At 34.0% G+C, this 25,670-nt stretch overlaps 1 protein-coding gene across 2 annotated transcripts in view; it reads right to left on the bottom strand.

The window, feature by feature from the left end:
• Positions 1-25,670, bottom strand: part of FNDC3A (fibronectin type III domain containing 3A) — a 165,530-nt gene that overhangs the window by 122,853 nt on the left and 17,007 nt on the right. For both annotated transcript variants that reach the window (XM_057707362.1, XM_057707363.1), the window contains exon 2: positions 15,649-15,786. In XM_057707362.1, coding sequence (XP_057563345.1) covers positions 15,649-15,747 — 99 coding nt within the window. In that variant the 5' untranslated portion in view covers positions 15,748-15,786. The remainder of the gene's footprint in view (positions 1-15,648; positions 15,787-25,670) is intronic.

Raw genomic sequence — 25,670 nt, 5'->3', positions numbered from 1 at the left:
GATCTGTTGCTTTAAGGATTTGCCCTCTAGCTTAGGAGAAATGGACCAATTTACACAAAAGAGAGAGAACACAGGACACAATGCTTATGAGATTTCTCCTGAACTGGTGCTGGACACCTAGCTGCCTCTTACTTTCCATATTTTCATGTACTGACCACTCTACAGCCTTCCAGCTATCCATCTGCTTTATTCCTTTCCATCTAGTGTTCCATAGTCAACAGTTTCATCTTCATTTCCTGGTCTGTGATTTATTTACTATTCTCTAGCACAATATTTGATTCAAACTTGACTTCTGCTGACATTTTCCTATAAGGAACTACTTTCTTCTTCTACTCTCCATCCTTCAAGATGCTGACACCTTAAAGCAGAGTTAGATTATTCCTGTATTAGGCCCCACAGCAGTTTGTACATCCTCCTGTTATAACACTTAGCGCATGATTGTATTCACTTGTTTGCATGCTGTCAACACTACAACACGAGCCCTTCTTGACTTCAGTCTATTTATTTTTATATGTAGTTACAGAGACTACAGAAGTTGAACAAATGTCTGCTGAATTAACTACTGTCCAGTCTCTAAATAGCTCCTAAATCTTTTCCTCTGGCTTTGAGAACAGGGCTAGCTGAGAGAACTTTCTGTGATGATGGAAGGGTTCTATATTGGTGCCGTCTGATAATAGACTCTAGCTTTATTTGGCTATATATGGTCTGTATATATACAGAAATGCTACTGAGCACTTGGAATGTGACTAGTGAGAATGAATAACTAATCTTTAATCTTATTTGATCTTATTTAATTTTAATTAAATAGCCACATGTAGTTAATGGCTACTATATTAGAATATAGCTCTAGATTTCCCCAAGCTCCAAAATTATATTTCCAACTAATTTCTGGATTTATTTACCTTGATAAACTGCAGGCACCCAATCTTATTATGTCTAAATTTGAACTCATCTGATTTTCCTGAGAAATTAAGCTGGGAAATTCATTTCACAAAAGTCTGAATTATTTAAACATCAAAGTGTTATTAAACTGACTTCACTATAAGAACGCTGAATCACACTTTGTACTGCACTAGATCTTGTCAATCTGTAGATGAGCTGGCTAACGTAACATATTTCAGATGAAGTCTAAACAGATATTAATAATTATAAATAAAAGGACAACTATCAAACTAATGAATCTGAGTTTAGTTTTTAGTCCTATGAAGGAAAATCATTTTCAAACTCAGGTAAGAATACATACCACCATACAGACAAACAATTGAGATCTGTCAACCATCCAGTCATTTATTTATCTGACAAATAATTAATGAACAAATACTACATGTTAGGCACTTTTTGCTGAGTTGAGGATATAAGGATGAATCAATAAGGGAGACAGTTACTGCCAATTACAATGTTAAACTAGAATATAAGATATAATATGTGATAATTAGAAAATACTTAAATTTTTTTTTTCTCTTAGGCTCATCTGTCTTCACAATTTCTTTTTAGAAATAAAAGTACTGTAACAGAAAAAAATATGAATTTTGAATCAGGTCATTCTATACTGAAATTCTACTCTATTGCTTAATAAATACATGGTTTTTAGACAAATTATTTAACTTCCATGAACTTTAGTGTCTTCTTTTTAAAAATGCAGTGTTTTGGAGGATTAACGGAAAACACTATATACAAAATGCCAGCATAGTGGCTGACATACAACAGACACTCAAAAATAATTAATATTTCCTTTAAATCCAGTACAAAGAGAATCCTAATTAACAATCTAGACGGCAGAATACTTCATTTACTGACAATGGTATAAAAGTAATGTAATATCTGCCTCCCCAACAAAAATATATATAGACAATGTATGCACACATGTGATATTCAGATGTGTATGTGTGCGCACATCATGCCATGCCTTTGTCTGTACATATGCAACTGAGGATTTGTGTCTTCACCTAGTTCGGAATGGCTTATGAAAGGATCTGTTCTTCACTTTCTTACTAATCCTACTAAAAAGGGCCATACCTGCACAAGTGCACCTTCTATTTCATTGAAGACGTGTGGGTTGGCAACAATTAAATCTTTAGCTTCTAAAGCCAGTTCTGCTAAATGGTCATATTTACATTTTTCCATTTTAAACAAAATGAAATTATGTTTAAAGAAAATGAAATCCACTTTACAATAATTATAATATCACTGTCACTTCAAATTTCCAGATATTCATCTGGGTTTGCATGTCCATATATTTTTAATCATTCTATTATTCTTTAAAAACTGACATTCAAAATAAATTCAGGGTGTCAAGGGGATGATTACAACATCACCAGATAAAAATTGTGTTTTTCACTTTACTGTTAACAAAGCATTTGCACACTTATTATTTTGTTCATTTTAGGATTAAATTTAAAATTTGAATTCACTGTTCACATAGATTATACGCAAATGATAGCATATACCACCTTAACATGAATATTCCCAGTATGAAATGCCTATATTTGAAAATGAATTTATCTTTTTAATAAAAACTACTGCTTTATGCTTAAAAAATAAAAGAAAAAGTTTATTTTATATGCTGACAGTCTCCTCACAGAAGAGTAAGTTTTCTTACATAAACTGCATCAGTATTTTGAAATCAATCCATTATGCACATTAAAACTCAAACAAGTTTTTATATTGAGATTTAGAATTAAAGTAATGAGAAATATTGAGACTAAATAATGTCTTACAACATGATAGGATCAAGTAAAAAAGAGCTGCTTAAGTAATTCTAAGTTTCAAAAATTTTATGATGACAAAGTTATATGGATGACAAATATACTGCTAGGTTATTTTAAAGTTTGCAATAAATTATTCAAATAATAAGTGTTTATGTATATGCATGAAATATTGTCATTTCAAACATATTAACAAATACACTAACTAAAGTGTATACTGAAAACACTCTTTAAAAATGCCTGATTATTTAAAGAGTATTTAAAAATACTCTTTAATTAGTGCCTGAAAAGACTTATTTTCTTTCCAGTGTCTTACAGTAGTCTGTCATAGCTTTCCTTTTTCATAATGTACCTTCTCAAAATTTCCACATTTATAATTTCACAAAGACTGAAGCTGGACTGATTATTCTTAAATAATCTCGGAAATTCTATAGTCAAATAATAAAGACTTTAGTAAAACAAAGAAGTTATAAAAACTCCAAAAACTTTAACTTTATGGTAAAATGTTAAATATACTTATCTTAGCAATAAATGTAAGCAATAAGCTAAAATAGCTTCATTTATGTATAATTTACCCATTTAAAATATTGGTGTTCTAATTTTTAAAAAAGTTTTATTGAAGTATAGTTGATTTACAATGTTGTGTTAATTTCTGCTGCAGAGCAAAATGACTCAGTTATACGTATATATATTCTTTTCCATTATGGTTTATCATAAAATATTGAATACAGTTCCCTGTGCTATACAGTAGGACCTTGTTTATCCATCCTATACATACGATCTGACATCTGCTAATCCCAAACTCCCAATCCTTTCCTCTCCCACCCCTCTTCCCCCTTGGCAACCACAAGACTGTTCTCTATGTCAGTGAGTCTGTTTCTGTTTTGTAGATATGTTAATTTGTGTTGTATTTTAGATTCCACATATAAGTGATATCATACCGTATTTGTCTTTCTCTTTCTTACTTCTCTTACTATGATAATCTCTAGGCCCACCCATGTTGCTGCAAAAAGCACTACTTCATTCTTTTTGATGGCTAAGTAATATTCTGCTGTATATATGTACCACATCTTCTTTATCCATTCATCTGTGGAAGGACATTTAGGTTGTTTCCATGTCTTGGCTATTGTAAATAGCGCTGTTATGAACACTGGGGTGCATGTGCCTTTTTGAATTGTAATTTTGTCTTGGTATATGCCCAGGAGTGGGACTGTGAAATCATGGTAATTCTATTTTTAGCTTTTTGAGGAACCTCCATATAACTTTTTCACATGGCTGCACCAATTTACATTCCCACCAACAGTGTAAGAGAGTTCCCTTTTCCTCATACCCTCTCCAACATTTATTATTTGTAGACTTTCTAATGATGGCCATTCTGACCTGTGTGTGGTGGTACCTCATTGTAGTTTTGATTTGCATTTCTCTAATAATTAGCACTGGTGAGCATCTTTTCATGTGCCTATTGGCCATCTGTATGTCTTCTTTGGAGAAAGGTCTATTTAGATCTTCTGCTCATTTTTTGATTGGGTTGTTTTTGTTGAGTTGGATGAGCTGTTTATACATTCTGGAAATTAAGCCCTTGTCAGTGACATCATTTGCAAATATCTTCTTCCATTCTGTAGGTTGTTTTTTTCATTTTGTTTATGGTTTCCTTTGCTGTATAGAAGCTTGTATGTTTGATTAGGTCCCATTTGTTTATTTTTGTTTTTTATTTTTTTTTGCCTTGAGAAACTGACCTAAGAAAACATTGGTATGACTTATCAAAGAATGTTTTCCTATGTTCTCTTCTAGGAGTTTTATGGTGTCATGTCTTATATTTAAGTCTTTAAGCCATTTTGAGTTTAACTTTGTGTATGGTGGGAGGGTGTGTTCTAACTTCACTGATTTATGTGGCTGTCCAGCTTTCCTAACACCACTTGCTGAAGAAGTTGTCTGTTCCCCATTGCATATTCTTGCCTCTTTTGTCAAAGATTAATTGCCCATAGGTGTGTGGGTTTATTTCTGGGCTCTCTATTCTCTTCCATTGATCCATATGTCTGTTTCTGGGCCAATACCATGCTGTTTTGATTACTGTAGCTTTGTAATATTGTCTGAAGTCTGGGAGGGTTATGTCTCCTGTTTTGTTCCTTTTCCTCAGGATTGCTTTGGCAATTCTGGGCCTTTTATGGTTCCATATAACTTTTAGGATTATTTGTTCCAGTTCTGTAAAAAAATGTCATGGGTAATTTGATAAGGATTGCATTAAATCTGTAGACTGCTTTGGGTAATATGGCCTCTTTAACAATATGAATTCTTCCAATCCAAGAGCAAAGGATATCTTTCCATTTCTCTAAATCATTTTCACTTTCCTTTATTAATGTTTTATAGTTCCTAGCATATAAGTCTTTCACTTCCTTGGTGAGGTTTATTCCTAAGTATTTAAAAAAAAAATTTTTTTTTTTGGCTGTGATTTTAAAAGGGATTGTTTGATTACATTCCCTTTCTGATATTTCATTGTTAGTGTAAAGAAATGCTACCGATTTCTGTATGTTAACCTTGTATCCTGCTACCTTGCTGAATTTGTTTATCAGTTCTAGTAGTTTTTGTGTGGAGTCTTTAGTGTTTTCTATATACAGTATCATGTCATCTGCTTATAATGACAGTTTTACCTCTTCCCTAGCAATTTGAATACCTTTTCTTTTTCTTGTCTGATTGCTGTGACTAGGACTTCCAGTACTATGTTGAATAGAAGTGGTGAGTGGGCATCCTTATTTTGTTCCAGATTTTAGTGGGAAGGCTTTCAGCTTTTCACTGTTGAGTATTATATTGCTTGTGGGTTTACCATAAATAGCTTTCATTATGTTGAGATATGTTCCCTCTACACCCAGTTTGGTAAGAGTTTTTATCATGAATGGATGTTGAATTTTACTGAATGCTTTTTTGCATCTTTTGAGATGATCACGGGGTTTTTGTCTCTTCTTTTGTTGATGTGGTGTATCACACTGATTGATTTGTGTAAGCTGAACCATCCTTGAGACACTGGGATGAATCCAACTTAGCTGTGGTGTGTGATCTTTTTTACGTGGTGTTGGATTTGGTTTGCTGATATTTTGTAGAGAATTTTTGCATCTATATTCATCAAAGATATTGGCCTATAATTTTCTTTTTTTGTAGTGTCTTTGACTGGTTTTGGTAACCGGGTGATGGTGGCTTCACAGATTGTCTCGGAGAGTATTCCTTCCTCTTCAATCCTTTGGAAGAGTTCAAGAAGGATCAGTATAAGTTCTTCCTTGTATGTTTGGTAGAATTCACCTGTGAAGCCATGTGGCCCTGGACTTTTGTTTGTAGAGAGTTTTTTTTTTTTTTTAAATTACAGATTCTATTTCACTTCTAGTAATTGATCTGGTCAAGTTATCTATTTCTTCTTGATTTAGTTTTGGTGGGCTATATGTTTTTAGAAAGTTGTCCATTTCTTCTTGGTTGTCAAGTGTGTTGGCATATAATTGTTCATAGTATTCTCTTATGTTTTTTTTTGTATTTTTGTGGTATCAGTTGTGATTTCTCCTCTTTCATTTCTTATTTTATTTGGGTCTCTCTTTTCTTCTAGGTGAATCTGGCCAGAGGTTTGCCAATTTTGTTTACCCTTTCAAAGAACCAGCTCTTGGTTTTATTGAATTTTTTTTCTGTTTTTTAAAATTTCTATTTATTTCTTCTCTGATTTTTATTATCTCCTTCCTTCTGTTGACTTCAGGTTTTGTTTGTTCTTCTTTTTCTAATTCTTTTAGATGGTGGGTTAGGTTGTTTGAGACTTTTCTTGTTTCTTAAAGAAGGCCTGTATCGCTATGAAATTCTCTTTTAAGAACTGCTTTTCCTGCATCCCACAGATTTTGTATGGTTGTGTTTTCAATGTCATTTGCCTCAAGGTATTTTTAAAAATTATTTATTTTATTGGCTGTGTTAGGTCTTTGTTGCTGCATGCAGGCTTTCTCTAGTTGCAGAGAGTGGGGGCTACTCTTTGTAGCGGTGGGCAGACTTCTCAATGAGGTGGCTTCTCTTGTTGCAGAGCATGAGCTCTCAGTGCGTGGGCTTTAGTAGTTGTGGCATACAGGCTCAATAGTTGTGGCTTGCAGGCTGCAGAGCACAGGCTAGGCGTGGCACAAGGGCTTAGTTGCTACGCGGCATGTGGGATCTTCCCTGACCAGGGATTGAACCCATGTCCCCTGAGTTGATAGGCAGATTCTTAACCACTGTGCCACCAGGGAAGTCCCTGCCTCAAGGTATTTAAATTTTCTTCACTTTATTTTCTTAATTGGGCTGCAGAGAAATGATCTGTGCACTTTTCTGACATTATGTTGGTTTTAAACAAAGACATTCTAAAATCTTAAACAGTTCAGATAAAGCAAAATTTCCACCTCTTGTAAACAAATCCCTCTTTCCTGAGAAGAACCACTGTTAATAAATGGGTATGTATGTGTCCAGAGCTTTTCTTCCTGTGATGTGTATGTATACTTGGAACTGCATGGGTTTTTGGTTTTTTTTCAACTATTAAAGCTTTTTTTAAATTGAAAAAGTAATAAATCCACAAGATTAAAAAATATTCAAACAGTACAAAAGGTTGTATAGTAAAACGTAAACTCTTTTTCTGGGGTCAGTCCCTGCTTATAATTTCTTGTATAACTTTCTGTCATGTGTTTATATGTGTGTGCATATTTGTCTGATTTTCAAAATGTTCTTTCCTGAAAAATCACACAAATGCATTTCAGAAATTTGAATCCTGGACATCCTATCTGGTGGTAAGAAGATATACAGCAGTACATTGAATATATAATAACCATAACTTATTATCGAAAGGGAAATGTTATGAGAGTTGAAAAAGCAGAATTCAATTTCTATTTCTACAAGCATCTGTATAATTTTTGACCAAAAAAAACAAAAAAAAGAAAAAAGAAAAAACCCACCTTGCTTTATACGAAGCTAATGTAAGCACATACAAAAGATCATGTGAAAAATCACCTTTGTAAGTAAGAAGCCTCCTTTTCATTTAGTATCTCTTATTACAGAAGTTTATAATCAATTCACTTTAAAGAATTTTCAGTATTCCATAGCTAATTTTCAGTTGAATGAATTTCCTTATTTATTCAGTGCTGCTTACAAGTTATTCTTTATTTCCTCCTCACTTCAGCCCAAATTACATTTCTTAAAAGTCAACAATTTCTACAGGATTCTAGGGCACAGGAGTTGATTAACTATAGAGTCACTTAACTACAGAGGATTAGGAATTATTCTAACTGTAGAATATCTAGGAGTTAATATAATAGAATATCAATTATTTTTAGACCAGAATCCATCAAAATTCCATGACCATTATGTTTCATTTCCTTAAGATGTTGTTCCCTTTAGAGTCTGATGATCCTGTCTTTCACAACAGGTTTAAGTGTGTGTGTGTGTGTGTGTGTGTGTGTGTGTGTGTGTATACACACACATATATATTTCATTAAAATGCTATAAAATATTTAATATTTTAAGTTATAGAAACAGCTAGGTGACAATACCTTGCAAGGCTGCAGGAAGGTTTTCCAGGAGGTGGTATATGCCCTAAATTGGTGTCCAATATATGGTGCTGTTTCTCTCATAGCCAGGACTCATGAGTCCAGGTCCAAAAATCAAGGGGTGGAAATGGGAGGGGTACCACTCTCTTGTAATAAAAATATAAGAGATTATTATCCTGCAAGGTTGCTAGATATTAAAGTAATATATAAAAATAAACTGTATTTCTATTTACCAACAAGAGAACATGAAATTTCACACACATGCACATAATTTCTAACAGCTTAGATATACCAACTTCAGTTTCAAGGACTGAAAGACTCAGTATTGTAAAGATGTCAATTCTCTCCTATCGTGATCTATAGATGCAAAGTATTTCAAATCCAACTCTCAGCAGGTTATGTATGTGCGTACTGAGAAGCTAATTCTGAAATTTATATGTAAATGCAAAGACCAAGATTATCAAGACACTCTCAAAGAACAACAAAGTGAGATGGTTTGCACTACCAGATACCGAGACTTCATTTAGTTATTGGTGTATTCTAGGCACAGGGATAATCAAACAGATCAATGAAATAGAATTAATAATGCAGAAACAAATCCATAAATATATGGTCACAATTTATGGCATAAATATCACTGTAAAGTGACAGGAAAATGACAGTCATTTCAATAAATGGTATGAGATAGTTCGATATACATATGAAAAAAATCAAATTGAACCCATGCTTGACACAATTCACAGAATCAACTCCAGTGGATTTTTGAATAAGATGTTCAAAGCCAAACTACATTTTTTAGAAGAAAATGTAGGAAAATATTTTCATTGCCTCAGTGTAGGAAAGAATTTCTTAAACAAAGAACAATACACTAACTCTAGATAAAAAGAACTAAAAAAAGAAAAAAAAAACCTGACAAATCTGACCACATTAAAATTAAGAATTGTTCATCAAAAGACACTAAAGAGAGTGGTTACAAGGAAAAAAGAAAACACTCACCACACTGGTGACTGACAAAAGGTTTACATCCAGAGTATATATCAAGAGTTTTGACAAATCAAAAAGAAAAAACAGCATCAAACTAGAAACTGCCCAGATGTCCATTAGGAATAGAAGAGATAAATGAATACACTGCTGTATATCCATACATGGAAGCCTATACAGCAATGAAAAGAACAAATTTCAGCAACATACAACAATAAGAATGAATCTTAAAAACAATGGTGGACAAAACCAGCAAGACACAAAAGAACAGTTACAGTAAAGTTTACTTTGTTAAAGATCAATAATAGGCAAATCTAAACTATTATTGCTTATTGATGTATACATAGATAAAACTATAAAGAAAAGTCTGGAAGTAATTCCCATAAAAGGACAGTGGTAACCTTCAACTAGAGAGGGTATTGTGATGCAGAAGGAACACACGGGATTTCTTGGGTGTTGGCAGTATTCTATCTCTTAGTCTGGCTGGCAGTTGTAAGATTTATGCTCTATAATCATATGCTATACTATATTTTATGTACTTTTATATATATATATATCTGTTACAGCTTACAATTTAAACAGGTTTTGAAAAGAGTAAGCTGAGGGCATGTTCCGTGTTTTCTTAAATTCTGTATTTGTCTATTTGGCATCTGTTCATCACAGGGCCAATTATTTTAACCATATTTTTGTATTTGCTGTGTTCTTAATGCTCTGGCATTTATGGTTAAGCTGGCTGGGGAGAGACTGCCCATCCCAGAGCTAACCAATTCTTAGAGGTAGCAAAGGGCTCAGCCAGGAGCACACCTCTCATATGCAAAGCAACCAATTACAAGTCTACAGCTGCAACTAACCCCCTTACTGAACTCTTACACACCAAGCCAGTATTTCTGTTGTCCAAATCATCCCAGGCCCAAGTAACAGGCAACTAAAGACCAGACCACCTGTAGAGCCCAACATCTGCCAGAATTTTTTTTTTATTTTCTTAAAATTGAGATATAATTGATAGAACATTGAGTTAGTTTTAAGCATACATGATTTGATATATGAATATATTACAAAATAATTACCACAGTAAGTTAACATCTAACACCAAACATAGTTACAAATTTTTTCTTGTGATGACAGCTTTTAAGATCTACTCTCTTAGCAACTTTCAAATACAATACAGTGTCATTAACTATAGTCACCTTGCTGTACATTACATTACTAGGACATATTTATCTTATAACTAGAAGTGTCCACCTTTTGGCCATCTTCACCCATTCTGCCCCCCCCCCTTCAACCCCCACCTCTGGCAACCACCAATCTGTTCTTTGTATCTAGGAGTTCATTTTTAAAAATATTCCATATATGAGTGAGACCATACAGTAACTGTCTTTCTCCGTCTGAGATTTCTTTAGCATAATGCCCTCAAAGTACATCCATATTGTATCAAATGGTAAGATTTTCTTCTTTTTTATGACTGAATAATATTCCATTGTATATATATACCACAACTTCTTTATCTTTTCACCCACTGATGGATACATAGGTTGTTTTCATGTCTCTGCTGCTGCTGTAAATAATGCTGTAATGAACACAATACAGTGGTACATATATCTTTTGGGGATGGTGATTTCACTTCCTTCAAATAAATACCAAGAAGTAAAATTGCAGGATCATATGGTAGTTCTATTCTTAATTTTTTGAGGAGTCTCCATATTGTTTTCCATAGTACCTGTACCAATTTATCAATACATTCCTACCAAACGTATACAAGGGTTCCCTTTTCTCCACATCCTTGTCAATACCTGTTATTTCTTGTCTGCCACAATTATTAAACAGCCAATCCTAAGCTACTCACTCTACCCTTTTGTGCCTTTCCTGAGAAAACACCAATTAATGGCTTTGGTCTATGCTTTCCTTCTTGTTCCTGCTTCCGCCTTCTCACCAAAACCTGATGCTTTCCCTGTGGCCCAGCATGGCATGGCGTGCTCCCTCCTTTCAGGAACTGTAAGTAGTAAAGATTTGCTTTCTGTGGCGTTAGTCTCTCTACGTCATTACTCAGCCACCTCCATAAATCAAAATCCCACAGGTAAAAGACAGATAAAATAATTCTAGAGAGTTACAAAATAATAATTAAAAAATTAATGAAATGGAGAAGATTCTGATAAAGGAGCTGGATAGGCACTGAGTTTTTAAAGATCTTAGCCAAAAGTCTAAATGCATTCAATATTTTTGGAGGTAAATGAGTAAAAATTAGAGAAGGTAAAGTTAAATTAAGAAAGTGCTGGGACTTCCTAGGTGGTGCAGTGGTTAAGAATCTGCCTGCCCATAAACAAAGACACAGATGTAGAGAACAAACATATGGACACCAAGTGGGTAAAGCGGGCAGGGTTGGGGGGGAACGAATTGGGAGATTGGGATACCAAACTGTACACTCTAAATATATGCAATTTATTATATGTTAACTGTATCTCAATAAAAGTTCTAAAAAAAAAAAAAAAAAAAAAACAGAATCTGCAGGGGACATGGGTTAAAGCCCTGCCCCAGGAAGATACCACATGCCGCAGAGCAACTAAGCCCATGCGCCACGACTATTGAGCCTGCACTCTAGATAGAACCTGTGAGCCACAACTACTGAGCCCATGTGCCGCAACTACTGAAGCCCACGTGCCTAGAGCCTGTGCTCTCCAACGAGATGCCATCACAATGAGGAGCCTAAGCACCACAATGAAGAGTAGCTCCTGCTTGCTGCAACTAGAGAAAGCCCGTGTGCTGCAACAAAGACCCAACACAACCAATAAAAAAATAAATCCAATAAGAAAATTAATTAATTAATTAAAAAAAAAAAGTGCTGAACCATACAAGAAACCAAAATATCTGAACTTTTCTTTTGATGGTAGAAATAGTGAATAGAGTTGGGAGCATTCCACTTGTGCTTAAAGCTCAAGTTCCCTAAAGCATATTTGGGGGTTCTAAAAGGGCAGCACAAGCACTCATAAATGCTCTACCTGCTCTCTCAGGAAAGGGTACAATCTCAAATCAAGGACATACTTGAGAAAGAAAAATGGTACAGCCACTTTGGAAAAGATTATTAGTTTCCTATAAAGCTAAACATAGTCTTACCATATGATCTAACACTGGTGTTTCTAGATATTTATCCAATTGAGTTGAAAACTTATGTCTATCCAAAAACTTACACATAAATGTTTAGAGTAGCTTTATTTATAATCGCCAAAAACTAGAAACAATCAAGCTGTCCTTTAATAGGTGAATATATAAACCAGTACATTCATACAATGAAGTATTATATGATAATAAAAAGAAGCTATTGAAAAAGCCACAAAAAGAAATTTTCTAGACCATATTGCTAAGTGAAAGAAGTTGGTCCAAAAAGGCTACATACTGTCTGAATCAAATTATAAGATATTCTGGAAAAAGATAAAAATGACAGGGACAGTAAAAATATCAGTGGTTACCAAAGTTTCAGGGATTGCCAAAGTTTCAGGGGTGGGGAATGAGGGAGGGATAATAGAGCACTGCAGAGTTTTAAGGCAGTTAAACTGTTCTGTATAATACTGTAATAGTGATATATAGCACTGAACATTTGTCAAAACCCATAGAACTGGACAATACCAAGAATGAACCCTAATGTAAACCGTGGAACTTAATAATAATGTATCAGTATTGGTGTATTAATTGCAACAAATGTACCTATTAAGATGTTTTTAATAGGGGAAACTATGTGGAAGAGGCATATGAGAAAATCTCTCTGTGCTAAATTTTTCTGCAAACCTAAAATGCTCTAAAAATAAAGTTTATTAATAGAAAAGAGGGGAATGAAATTCTTCAAACACAAAAAATAGTTCAGGTGCTGCCAGTCAAAATGAATGATAAATTTCTATTATAGCTTTCCTAAAAGCAACACTAGCAGTAACGGTATCAGGAGAGTTTCTCTCTAGTATGATTCATAAGCTGAAAAACCCACTATGTATAATGTTACATTGTATAAAATATGTTTGCTATAAAAAATTAGAAAATATTGATGAGGAGACAGATAATATGGATGGCCAACCATAAGAAAATTAATTTGATCTCAAGGGGTGGAACAGAAACCATCTCATATTCCCAAGAAATAGAATAATATTCCCAAGAAAGTAAAGACAAGGGACAATCTATCTGTTTTCCTAACTTTTTAACATCACACACGTACATGAGACTTCCTTCTGTCAGAAACTGTCTTTGGCTTGTTTCTTTACTCTGGGCACTAACCAGGTGGTGTCATATCACCACAGGCAAGCTCTAACTTGGCCATGCTTGGCACACCAGTAAGTTCCTGAGTTAAGACAAAGAGATGCGTGTTGTCAATTGTTATCTACTTATTGTTATCTAGTTTTCTTCAGTTCCTTACATTCTATCATAGCTACTGGTCCACTCTCTTACACTTACACTTTAGTTTGTATCCATCATAATTATCTCTTAGCTTACTAAAACTATCTCTGTTGACTTAAGTCGTGACTGACATAGAGTTTCTTCAGTCTTTTAAACATTTATTGAGTACTTCAATTCAAATTTAGCAAATATTTCTGAGCTCCTTCAAGCTCATTTCACCCTCATAGCTACAGCTATTCTAAGCAGCTATTATTACCTCTATTTTATAGAGAAGCAAACATTCACAGAGAAGTTAAATAATTTGTCTGAAGTTACCCAAATCAAATCTATCAACCAAATCCTGTGCTCTTTCCACTCATTTCTCTCTCTCTCCCTATCAAACTACAAGGCACTCTCTTTGCTAGTTAGAATTTAGGGCTTTATTCCAACCTCTTGACACCTGATTTTTCAAACCCCACCTAAAAAAAAAAAAAATAGGTCCTCTAGACCTACTAATTCCACCTGATCCTTCAAATCCTGTTCTAGTGTGCTCTTCTATTCCCAGCTCCTTTCTCTATATCCATCTACACAACTACTACTATATGCTAGCCATGGTGCCCTCAAGATTTCAAGAAAAATTCTGCCAATAGAATCTCCTTTTGGGGTAAAACAGAGAAATAAGTCTTGAGAGGGCATTGTGGTCTTCTTTCAGCCTATTGTCTTCCCTTTAACAGACTATACACTGTAGCAACTACATCAGTATACTGTAATTAACTGCTAAATAGATTCTTTCTTGTATTAATTACACTATAAACAACTTGAAGCCACTGATCTGCCTGAGGCAACAATGATAACTGCAGGCACTCCCACAGCCTTGAAGTAAATGAATATCTTTTACATCTATTATTTTTAAGGGAGAAAAAATATCTTAACAGACTTAAATTTGACCATAAAAAGCAACTTCAGTGAAATGAAGCTGCAGCTAAAAGCATCAGAGCACATGTGAAAATCAAGACCAGTACATACTTTTTGTGCCATGTTTGTTCAAAACAGGAAAATTTACAACACAAAATAATCGTTCTTGATTTTTCGACAGCAGTTAACAAAGTAGTCCCTTATTTTGTAAGCAAATAATAATTGTCCACTACAGATACTAAGTTTGTAAAGTAACAAAATACAACTGTATTTCTTTTAGTTTTGCAAGGAAGTAGTACGAGTGATGGAGCAAAAAAGCTTTGTGTGATCTTGAGCATTTCTGAAACTCATTTTGTTTCATCTGCAAGAGGGACAGAATTGCTGAAAGAATTAAATAAGATCATAAAGTTCTTAGCACATGTTTTTTATATGTGAAAACTCAAATTGTTCCTTCTTCTCCTTATTATTATGTCCTTAATCCTTGTTTCCTCACTTAAAATATTAAAATCACTACCATATAGGATTGTTGTGAGAATTAAGTACATTGCTTGGCACATAACAGGTACTTATGAAAGTCCCCCATTCCCATTCCTTTAGGATTACTGGGGTAATAAGGCAGCAACGAAATTAAACTCTATTTATAAAGCCCTGGGTTGGGGAAAAAAATATACCAAGAATTGTGTGTTTGTTTTTTTTGGGGGGGGGGGGGGATTCTGGTGAGGAGAAAAGAAGAAAAAGAAGATAAAGTTTTATAATAATATAATGCAGGCAGTTATTTAATCACATACTTTAAGTCATGACTTCATAAAGATTTGAAGTAATGATTTATAATAATCATTACGGTACAAGGTTAAACTTAGTTAAAAAGCACTCAAGGACTAGTACATTGTTTGTCTAAAGTAAAACAAAAACAATTTCAGTGGCAACTAAATATAAAGACAAGAAATTTAATCATTAATTAGCAAGACATTTTAGAAGCAACTTCAAAAACAGTCCCATTATTTCATTGTCCTATGAAGCCAAAACAACATTTCGAACTGGAGTTTAAAATATGTATTAACAGGAACCCACTGTTGTGATGCCTCATTCTGTTCTAAATTTTGCATTCTTCTGAAAGAAATACATGTGTACTAGACAAAAGAAAATAAACATTTCAGTTTCCTTACCTGTTGTGTTCCATCTGCACTTACAATAGGGGCAGATAGAAGAGAAATATCACTACTTAAAATCTGAGTTGTATCCAGCAGTGGTGGATGTTCTGCCATTATCAATAAGACATTAATATACCGGATAACCCTCCAACTCTGAAAAACAAAAATATATAGCCATTTGTGTGTACATCCTTAAAAATATATTAAAATATAATACATTCAAGATACAGAGATATTCTTGTCAAAGGAAATTTTACAATACTCTGTTGACTACGTTTTTTCTGTCAACGGATCATTTAAGGAAATTATATTTCTCATTTACTGTCTGTCAATGTAGACAGCAAACCAAAATATGTATCAGGAGCTTCTATTTAAATTTCATGTCTGTCTATCTCTTTATCCCTTCCATCTCTGTATAATATTTATTTAATTTAACCACCACTACTTTAAACTAAACACTGGAATAGGAACTAAAATGCAATGACTGAGTGAGGCAACTCTACCACCGATTTTTTTAACTTGAGCAGAGAAGGTGTTTATGAAGACCCAACTCCCCCTCATAACCCTATCAGTATCTAGGAACTACACAAGAATTATCACTTTTTCATGGATTCCTCAAATAGAGCAAAATGGTACAAAAATGTGCTCAGGATTAGAAAAAGAACCTTCAAGTTTTAAGTGTTAAGCTCTGGCTTTGGTCTTCTGTCATTCTGGTTTTATTATTTTTTTCTAAGTACTTTGCAATAAGCCAAATCATTTCAGTGATAAAAGCACATACATTTAGAACTCTTTAACTGTATATACAGTATCACATATAAAAAGTAAAAGATTTGATGTAAGCACTATTAGTCTACCATATATAACATCAACCAATAAAGTCAGCAAATTATATGTCAAAATCAGTACAATTTTGAGCTCAATCATAAATTTTATCAAATCTATACTGAAAGGCAAAATAACAAACATTTCTGGAGCCTTACAGCATTCTACAATTTGGTAGTATTAAAATGTTTACCTTTTATAAGACATTAAATTCATGTTATTTATTTAAAAATCTTGAATCTTTGCAGAAAACTTTCATACAAGTTGATTTAACCTGAAAACAGTTTTCTATTTAGATATATAACCATTGTTTTAAGACTAAAAAAAAAATTCAATACAGCTATCTACTTCAAGATTTTATACTTAAAACTATAGTATGGAACATTTTATATTATTTAACTATCTCATACAAATGCATGTCATTTAAACATAATGTATATATAACCATTTACATAATAAATGCATATGATATAAACACGTATGTTTTATATATACAATATATAAACATTTTTACGGACATACATAAATGGAGGGGCAAATCTAAATTCTGACAATCTGCATTGCTATATTTCTTAAAGATCAATAAAATCACTGAGTACCTTAAATCATGTCAAATAATTTCACTCTGTGGAACATACAAAGAAATATAAGATGGGAAACAGCTGATGTATTTTCCCTCTTGCATGTCATATGATTTAGTTCAAGAAGAAACATTTTAGGGAAGTTAACTCAGGATTAACCAGAGAAAGTTTATAAGTAATTTATCTTTTAAAATAAATTAAAAAACAACCACTGAGAATTTTTCTTTTGTCACTGTATTCTAATATTTTATTTAACACACTTAGCTAAAACTGCAAACCACCATTATTATAAAAATTTTAGAATGTAATGCTGAAGGTACGACCATAATTTGATTTCAAGAGGTGAATGGAAGCTTTACAAATAGACATACAAATTTCTTCTGAATCTCCAGTTAATTCCAAGAAGAGTGGTATACACAATGAATCTAAAGCCACTGCTATGTTTTAATATTATCATTCCACTTAAGGTGTTATCTTCGGTTTTATTCTTTTCAAAGCTATAACATCATCTCATTTATGAACTGCTTTCTTGTATGGCCATATTCATCGCACTACATGCAAAGTAGCTGGTTTTATTTCCGCTTGCAAATTGGAAACTTCAGTCATGCAACTAAAATGTTGCATTTAGAAACCTAAAAATTCCTTTCCTTCCTACACAGAATACACTGACAGCTTCTTCTTTCAATCAATTTCTTCTAATGTTGTTACTACTAAGTTCCTATGTTCTCTGCTTATCTTGTGGCCACAAATACCCACTTGTTTTAAGTTATGCACCTATTTTTGCTTGTTTTTTATAATGTAATATTTGATATGTGCAAAATAGGGGAGAAGTGATTTACTGTATTTGATAATTTCCATGGAATACATACTCCTCCATGGCCCACTTCAAGCCATCATGGTTTAAAAATCAACCTTAAAAATGCCTGAAGTTTTTTTTTTGTTTTTTTTTATTATTATTATTTTTTTTGGGGGGTACACCAGGTTCAATCAACTGTTTTTGTACACATATCCCCATATTCCCTCCCTTCCTTGACGCTCCCCCCTCGAGTCCCCCCCACCCTCCCTGCCCCAGTGTTCTAAGGCATCTTCCATCCTCGAGTTGGACTCCCTTTGTTATACAACAACTTCCCACTGACTATTTTACAGTTGGTAGTATATATATGTCTGTGCTACTCTCTCGCTTCTTCTCAGTTTCCCCTTCACCCCCCGCCCCCTCCCATACCTCGAGTTCTCCAGTCCATTCTCTGTATCTGCTTCCTTGTTCTTGTCACTGAGTTCATCAGTACCATTTTTAGATTCCGTATATGTGAGTTAGCATACAATATTTGTCTTTCTCTTTCTGACTTACTTCACTATGTATGACAGATTGTAGTTCTATCCACCTCATTACATATAGCTCCATCTCATCCCTTTTTATAGCTGAGTAATATTCCATTGTATATATATGCCACATCTTCTGTATCCATTCATTTGTTGATGGGCATTTAGGTTGCTTCCATGTCCTGGCTATTGTAAAGAGTGCTGCAATAAACATTATGGTACAAGTTTCTTTTGGGATTATGGTTTTCTTTGGGTATATGCCCAGGAGTGGGATTACTGGATCATATGGTAGTTCTATTTGTAGTTTTTTAAGGAACCTCCAAATTGTTTTCCATAGTGGCTGTACCAACTTACAGTCCCACCAACAGTGCAGGAGAGTTCCCTTTTCTCCACACCCTCTCCAACATTTGTTGTTTCCAGACTTTGTGATGATGGCCATTCTGATTGGTGTGAGGTGATACCTCATTGTGGCTCTGACTTGCATTTCTCTGATGATTAGTGATGTTGAGCATCTTTTCATGTGTTTGTTGAAAAATGCCTGAAGTTTAACAATCAACTTTTGTATGCAAGTACAAGATGGGCTCCAGCATATCTCTGTTTATATCTATATCTATATCAATATGTGACCATCTATGTGGTAATAACACAATAAAATATTAACATTTCGGGGGTCTGTGTGAAGAACAGCTGGATATCTTTCTAGTATTCTTGCAAATTTTCTAGTAGTCAGAATTCTAATTAACCTCAAATTAAACAATGTTTAAAAAATTGATGTCAGGTAGACTGCATATCTGAAGGCAGAAGGTAAGACAAAAAAGCTTCCAAAGAGACACAAAAGAATATCTTCATAACTGTGAGACAGAAAGATTTTTTAAACAGGGTATAAATTATGTTTCTTAAATCATAAAGGAAAAGAATGACATATTGAACTTCATTAAAATTAAAAATTACGATCCATTTAAAAAAATCTTTAAGAGAATGAAAAGGCAAGCCAGACTGAAAGATATTTATAACACATATAACTGGAAAAGAGCACATATTTAACATATATACAGGCCTCCTAAAAACTGAGTCTTTAAAAAAATAGAAAAATGAGATGAGACTCGAATATGCTCTTCACAAAAGTGGAGATTCAAGAGACCAATAAACATATAAGAAGACCCTCAAGTTCTTTATTTATTAGGAAAAAACTAATTAAAATCATAATGAAATACCACCACATGCTAGGATGATAAAAATGGAAAAGACCGACAATATCAAGTATTAGTGAGGCAACAGAGCAACTGGCACACTCATATGAAATGTGAATTCATAAACTCATAAAATCACAAAATCACTTTGGAAACCAGTTTGATATCACCTACCAAAATTGAACATATAAATATTCTATGACCCAGTTATGATCCAGCTATTAGATTCCTAATATATACCAAAAAGAAATGCATGTACATGTGCACCAAAAGATAAGTACATGAAGGTATATAGCAGCAGTATTCTTTAACAGCCCCAAACTATAAATAACCTAAATGTCCCTCAATAGTAAACAGTAAATTGTATCTGATTCATCCAACAGACTAGTATACAGCAATGAAAATGAATGAACTAGTAGCATACAAACACAAATTTCACAAATACAATGAGTGAAAAACAGACACAGAAGAGTACGAATTACATAATTTTATTTTTAGAAAGTTTAAAAACCAATAAAACTTGTCTGTGGTATTAAAAATCAGGTAGTGATCAGAAGAGAAGTAAGGATGGGGACCGGGAGGGGCGTAGAGGCAGTTTTGGGGATGCTGGTACTGTTCTACGTCTTGACCTGGGAGGTTGTCATACGGTAATTACTAGTGTATTATAAATTGATCTGTACACACTATGTATATACTTCTCTGCATATACTTCAATAAAATTTTTTAAAGTTAAAATCAACACATGATCATCTGAACTGATGCAGAAAAAACATTTGACAAGATTCAACATCCTTTCATAATAAAAACACTCAACAAACTAGGAACAGAAGGAAACTACTTCAACATAATAAAGGCCACATATATGAAAAGCCCATAGCTAATATCACACTCGGTAGTGAAAGACTGAAAGCTTTTCCTCTACTTGGGAACAGGCTAGAATGCCCACTCTCACCACATCTACTTACAGTAATGGACACAGTATTGGAAGTCGTAGGCAGAGCAATTAAGCATGAAAAAGGAATAAAAGGCATGCAAATTGGGAATAAATAAGTAAAACTATCTTTGTTCACAGATGACAGGATCTTACATGTAGAAAAATCTAAAGGTTTTTAAAAAACTATTAGAACTAATAAATTCAGTAAAAATGCATGATACAAAATCCACACACAAAGATCAGCTGCATTTCTATACACTAACTGAAACAATCTGAAATCTATTCAGTTTATAACAGCATTAAAAAGAATAAAATAGGAATAAATCTAACAAAAGAGAACAAAGATTTGCATACTAGAATCCATGAAATACTGATAAAAGAAATTAAAGAGTACACATAAATTGAAAGACATCCTGTGTTCGTAGTTGGAAGACAATATTGTTAAGATCTCCATAATACCCAAAGCAATCTACAGATTGAACGCAATCCCTATCAAAATCTCAATGGCATTTTTTTCAGAAATAGAAAAATTCATTCTAAAATTTATATGGAATCTCAAGGAATCCAAAATAGGCAAACAATTTTGAAAAAGAACAAAGCTGGAGGACTCAAACTTCCTGATTTCAAAACACATTACAGGAACTTCCCTGGTGGCGCAGCGGTTAAAGATCTGCCTGCCGATGCAGGGGACATGGGTTCGATCCCTGCCTGGGAAAGATCTCACATGCTGCGGAGCAGCTAAGCCTGTGTGCCACAACTACAGAGCATGCACTCTAGAGCCAGTGAGCCACAACTGTTGAGCTCACGTGTCACAACTACTGAAGCCTGCACGTCTAGAGCACATGCCCTGCAACAAGAGAAGCCATCGCAATGAGAAGCCCGAGCACTGCAACGAAGACCCAATGCAGCCAATAAAAACAAACAAAAAAACCCAAAACAAAAACAAAACAACAAAAAAACCCCAAAACAAAAAAACCCTGACAAAACACATTACAAAGCCACAGTAATCAAACATTGTATTAACGGCATAAAGACAAACAAATACACCAATGGAAAAAAATAGAGAACCCAGAAATAAACTGTCATGTATATGGTCAAATGATCTTTGACAATGGCTCCAAGACCACTCAATGAGGAAAGGACAGTCTCTTCAACAGTGATGGGAAAACTGCATATCCACATGCAAAAAAAAAAAATTTTTTTTCAAATGAATTTAGACCCTTATCTTGCACCACATTCAAAAATTAACTCAAAATAGATTAAAAACACAAATCTAAGACCCATAACTATCCAAGAAGCAAACAGGGGAAAAGCTTCATGACATTGGATTTGGCAATTATTTCTTAGATATAACACCAAAAGCAAAGGCCACAAAAGCAAAAATAGACAAATGAGACTACATTAAACTTGAAAACTTTTGTGCATCAGAGGGCACATTCAAAAGAGGGAAAAGGCAACCTACAGAATGGGAGAAAAATATTTGCAAACTTGGCTCCAGCTGCTACAAAACACCACAGATTGGGTGGCTTAAATAACACATTTCTCACATCTAGAGGGTAGGAAGTCTAAGATCTGGATGCCAGCGTGGTCAGGCTTTTGTTGAGTCCCCTTCTCCTGGTTTGCAAAGGGCTACCTTCTTTCTGTATCCTCAATTGGCCAAGAGAGAAAAGCCTCTGGTCTCTTCCTTTTCTTATAAGTGCACTAATCCATCATGAGAGCGCCACCCTCATGACCTCACCTAAACCTAATAATCTCCCAAAGACCCTATCTCCAAAAACAATCACATGGTGTGTGTGGGGGTGGGGTGGGGGGGTGTTAGGGCTTCAAGATATGAATGGGTGGGGGGGAGGGAGGTAGTCTACAATGCTATTAGGCTTAGAAACAGTACTGCTTTCTCACTCAGTCCCTGCTATAATTCTGAATCTGTACCAGTTTCCTTATGCATATATTTTGCCACAGTTTTTCTTCCTTAATCTCACTCATAGGCATCCATTCTACCTGAATTTGTGCTACTTTAAGGATGCTGCTGTCATAATGACAATAGTCTATACTTAGAATCTAAGATAGCTAACTCATGGCAATAAGCTTGGCCTGGGGTTTAAAACTTCAGCTCTACTTGTTTAAAAAGTAGGTGGGAAGATGCAACGCAGGATCCTATTGAATTACAGCTATAGTGTAATTGAGAGACTCATAAGAAAAATATGTACATTTAGATTGAGAAGTCCAATATATTTTTCTGGTCTTTTGGTTTGTCTAAATCAATGAAACTAAAGATTATAGGACTCCAAGGCCACATCTGAAATCACAAGACTATCATACACTCCAAAGTAGATTTAGTGTATTTAAATCTAGACTTTATGATTACTTGAAAATACACATATGAAAAAACATTAGGTAAAAATACTAAAATTATAGTAGCAATTATATTAAGATGGTGGAATTACAGTATTTTTTTGTCTATTTCCCCAGTTGTTTTGTCCTGTGTATATGGTTATACCACTTTCATCAAAATTCTGATTTAAAAATGAACAGTCTTAAGAAGCCCTAGGCAACTAGAGTCATATCTGGCTTTTCAACTATGTAAATATCCTTTCAGTGAAATTTTAAGACATTTTGCTTGAACTTGGAGTTTTATCCAAATTACCAATTTATCTTATGAACTGATTTCCTAAAATGTATTTTTCCAATTTAGATCTCTATTTCTTTTTTTTTTCTTTTCCACATTTGCATTTTTTACTTTCTAAACTTGACTACATCAGATTAAAAAAGGGGGTGGGGTGGGACTTCCCTGGTGGTCCAGTGGTTGGGACTCTGTGCTCCCAATGTAGGGGGCTCAGGTTTGATCCCTGGTCAGGGAATTAGATCCCGCATGCTGCAACTAAGAGCCCTTGTGCCACAACTAAGACCCAACGCAGCCAAATAAATAAATAAATAAATAAATAAATAAATAAATATTTAAGGGGGGGGCACTTTAAAACCACCTATAGTGAAACTTCCTGAGATGAAAGTTACAGGAATCACTATGCAAAATCATCTTATCATGTCTTACCAGAAACCTAAAACAAATATTTCACAGATTTTATTTAACAATAAGTACATATTAGATTTTATATTTCTCCTAAGACTAATTAATTCTTTCAATTACCCTGTCTGACATTAACTGTATTCCAGAAAAATAACTCTTTAAAATATATGTAATTAATTTAATGCATTATTTTGCCTCAACTAAATTTTCATATCTTAAGGTGAACTTTCATTAAGCCATAAAGGACAGTTGTGTTTTTTTTTTTAATTTAAGAAGAAATTTATATTTGTACAAGAAGACAGAGTGCTATCAATGATTTTCAATGATTGATATCAAATAAGGAAGAGTATTACATTAAAAAAGCAGCAGTCCTCAACTTAGAAACAGGCTGCCTTCCAACACTGCATTTAGAAGTCAGAAAAACTTGGAAAATATTTTCCCATAGAAATGTATTAAATGGTTGTTAGGGTCTCAGATCACACTGCACAAGTTCAATTTAACCTCTAGTATATCTTTCTTAAATATTTTTATTTGTGGAAAATTTTAGGGGACGTCCCTGGTGGCGCAGTGGTTAAGAATCCGCCTGCCAATGCGGGGCACATGGGTTCAATCCCTAATCCAGGAAGATCCCACATGCCGCAGAGCAACTAAGCCTGTGTGCCACAACTACTGAGCCCACATGCTACAACTACTGAAGCCTGAGCACCTAGAGCCCATGCTCTGCCACAATAGAAGCCACTGCAATGAGCAACCCCCGCTCACCACAACTACAGAAAGCCCATACACAGCAATGAAGACCCAATGTAGCGAAAAATAAATAAAAAATAAATCTTAAAAAAAAAAAATTCAAACATACTCCAAAGTAAACATGTTAGTATAATGAACGACCATGTCCTCATCACCCAGCTTCAACCATTTCAACTCATGGCCAGTCTAGTTTCATCTCTACCACCACATACTTCTTCCCATCTTGTATTTTTTGAAGTGCTTTCATCTGCAAATATTTCAGTATGTACCTCTGAAAGATAAGGACTTTTTAAAAATATATACAGGAAACCCCCCCCACAAGACCATTACCATAAATAAAAATCAATAATTCCTTAAATCATCAAATACAGTGTTCAAATTTCAAATTGTCTAAAATTTGTTCGAATCAAGATTCATATTAAATGTACACATTACTATTCACTTTCATGGTTTTTAAAACCTCTTTTAACATAAATACTTTCCATTTGATTGGTATGACTTCTATAACAAAATGTTTTAAAAACCAATAAATTGTGTATATTTTTAAAAGTAATGATAACTAGATCATGTAGGTATAACCAATGAACATTTTCATCTTGACATATTGAATCAATCAATGGAGATAACAGAGAACATTAATGAGATCATATTTTAATATCCAATTTTAATTTGAGTAGAAATATCTCAAATAGCCAATTTCTAGGATAAACAAATGCAGTATCAATATATTAAAACACAGTCTTCTATATCTGCCCGTAATTACTGTTAAGATGCTAAAATTTTATTACCACCCATCATTGTCTAAGAGCACATCTGGGCACATTTCAAAATCTTGCACAAAAATTTAACTGTGAGAATTTTATATTTTATCATGAAAAATTTCAAACCTATAGGAAAGCTGAAATAATTAAATACCACATACTTGCCATCTAGATACTAAAGTTAACATTTTTCCTTTATCACATGCATTCCTCTATCCATCTTTTTTAAAAATGCATTTCAAAGTTGCAGACATCAGTATACTTTACCCCTAAACACTTCAGGCATGTTTTAGTAACTACTATTCAGTATTTGTTTAACTCTTTTTTGAAGGCAAAATTTACACGTGATGAAATACACAAATTTTAAGTATGCCATCCTGCGAGATTTCTTGAAATAAGTTCTACTACTACCAGTAACTAAGTATGTAATGTTTCACTGCTGCTCTAAGACCACGGTTTTCAAACTTTGGCATGTATCAGAATCACCTGCAGGGTTTATTAAAACAGACTGCTTTGTCTTCGATTATTTTTTACTATATCATTTTATATCCCAGTTGGCTTTATAGACTATAATTCTTTTTTAGTGGTTGCTTTAGGGTTTATAACATGCATCTTTAACTTATTACAGACTAATGTTTCACAATCTAACTAATCACA

Source organism: Hippopotamus amphibius, chromosome 14 (assembly GCF_030028045.1).
Source record: "Hippopotamus amphibius kiboko isolate mHipAmp2 chromosome 14, mHipAmp2.hap2, whole genome shotgun sequence".
Taxonomy (NCBI): domain Eukaryota; kingdom Metazoa; phylum Chordata; class Mammalia; order Artiodactyla; family Hippopotamidae; genus Hippopotamus; species Hippopotamus amphibius.
The sequence above is the reverse complement of the archived record's forward strand: the minus strand, read 5'-3'. Positions and strand labels throughout refer to the sequence as shown.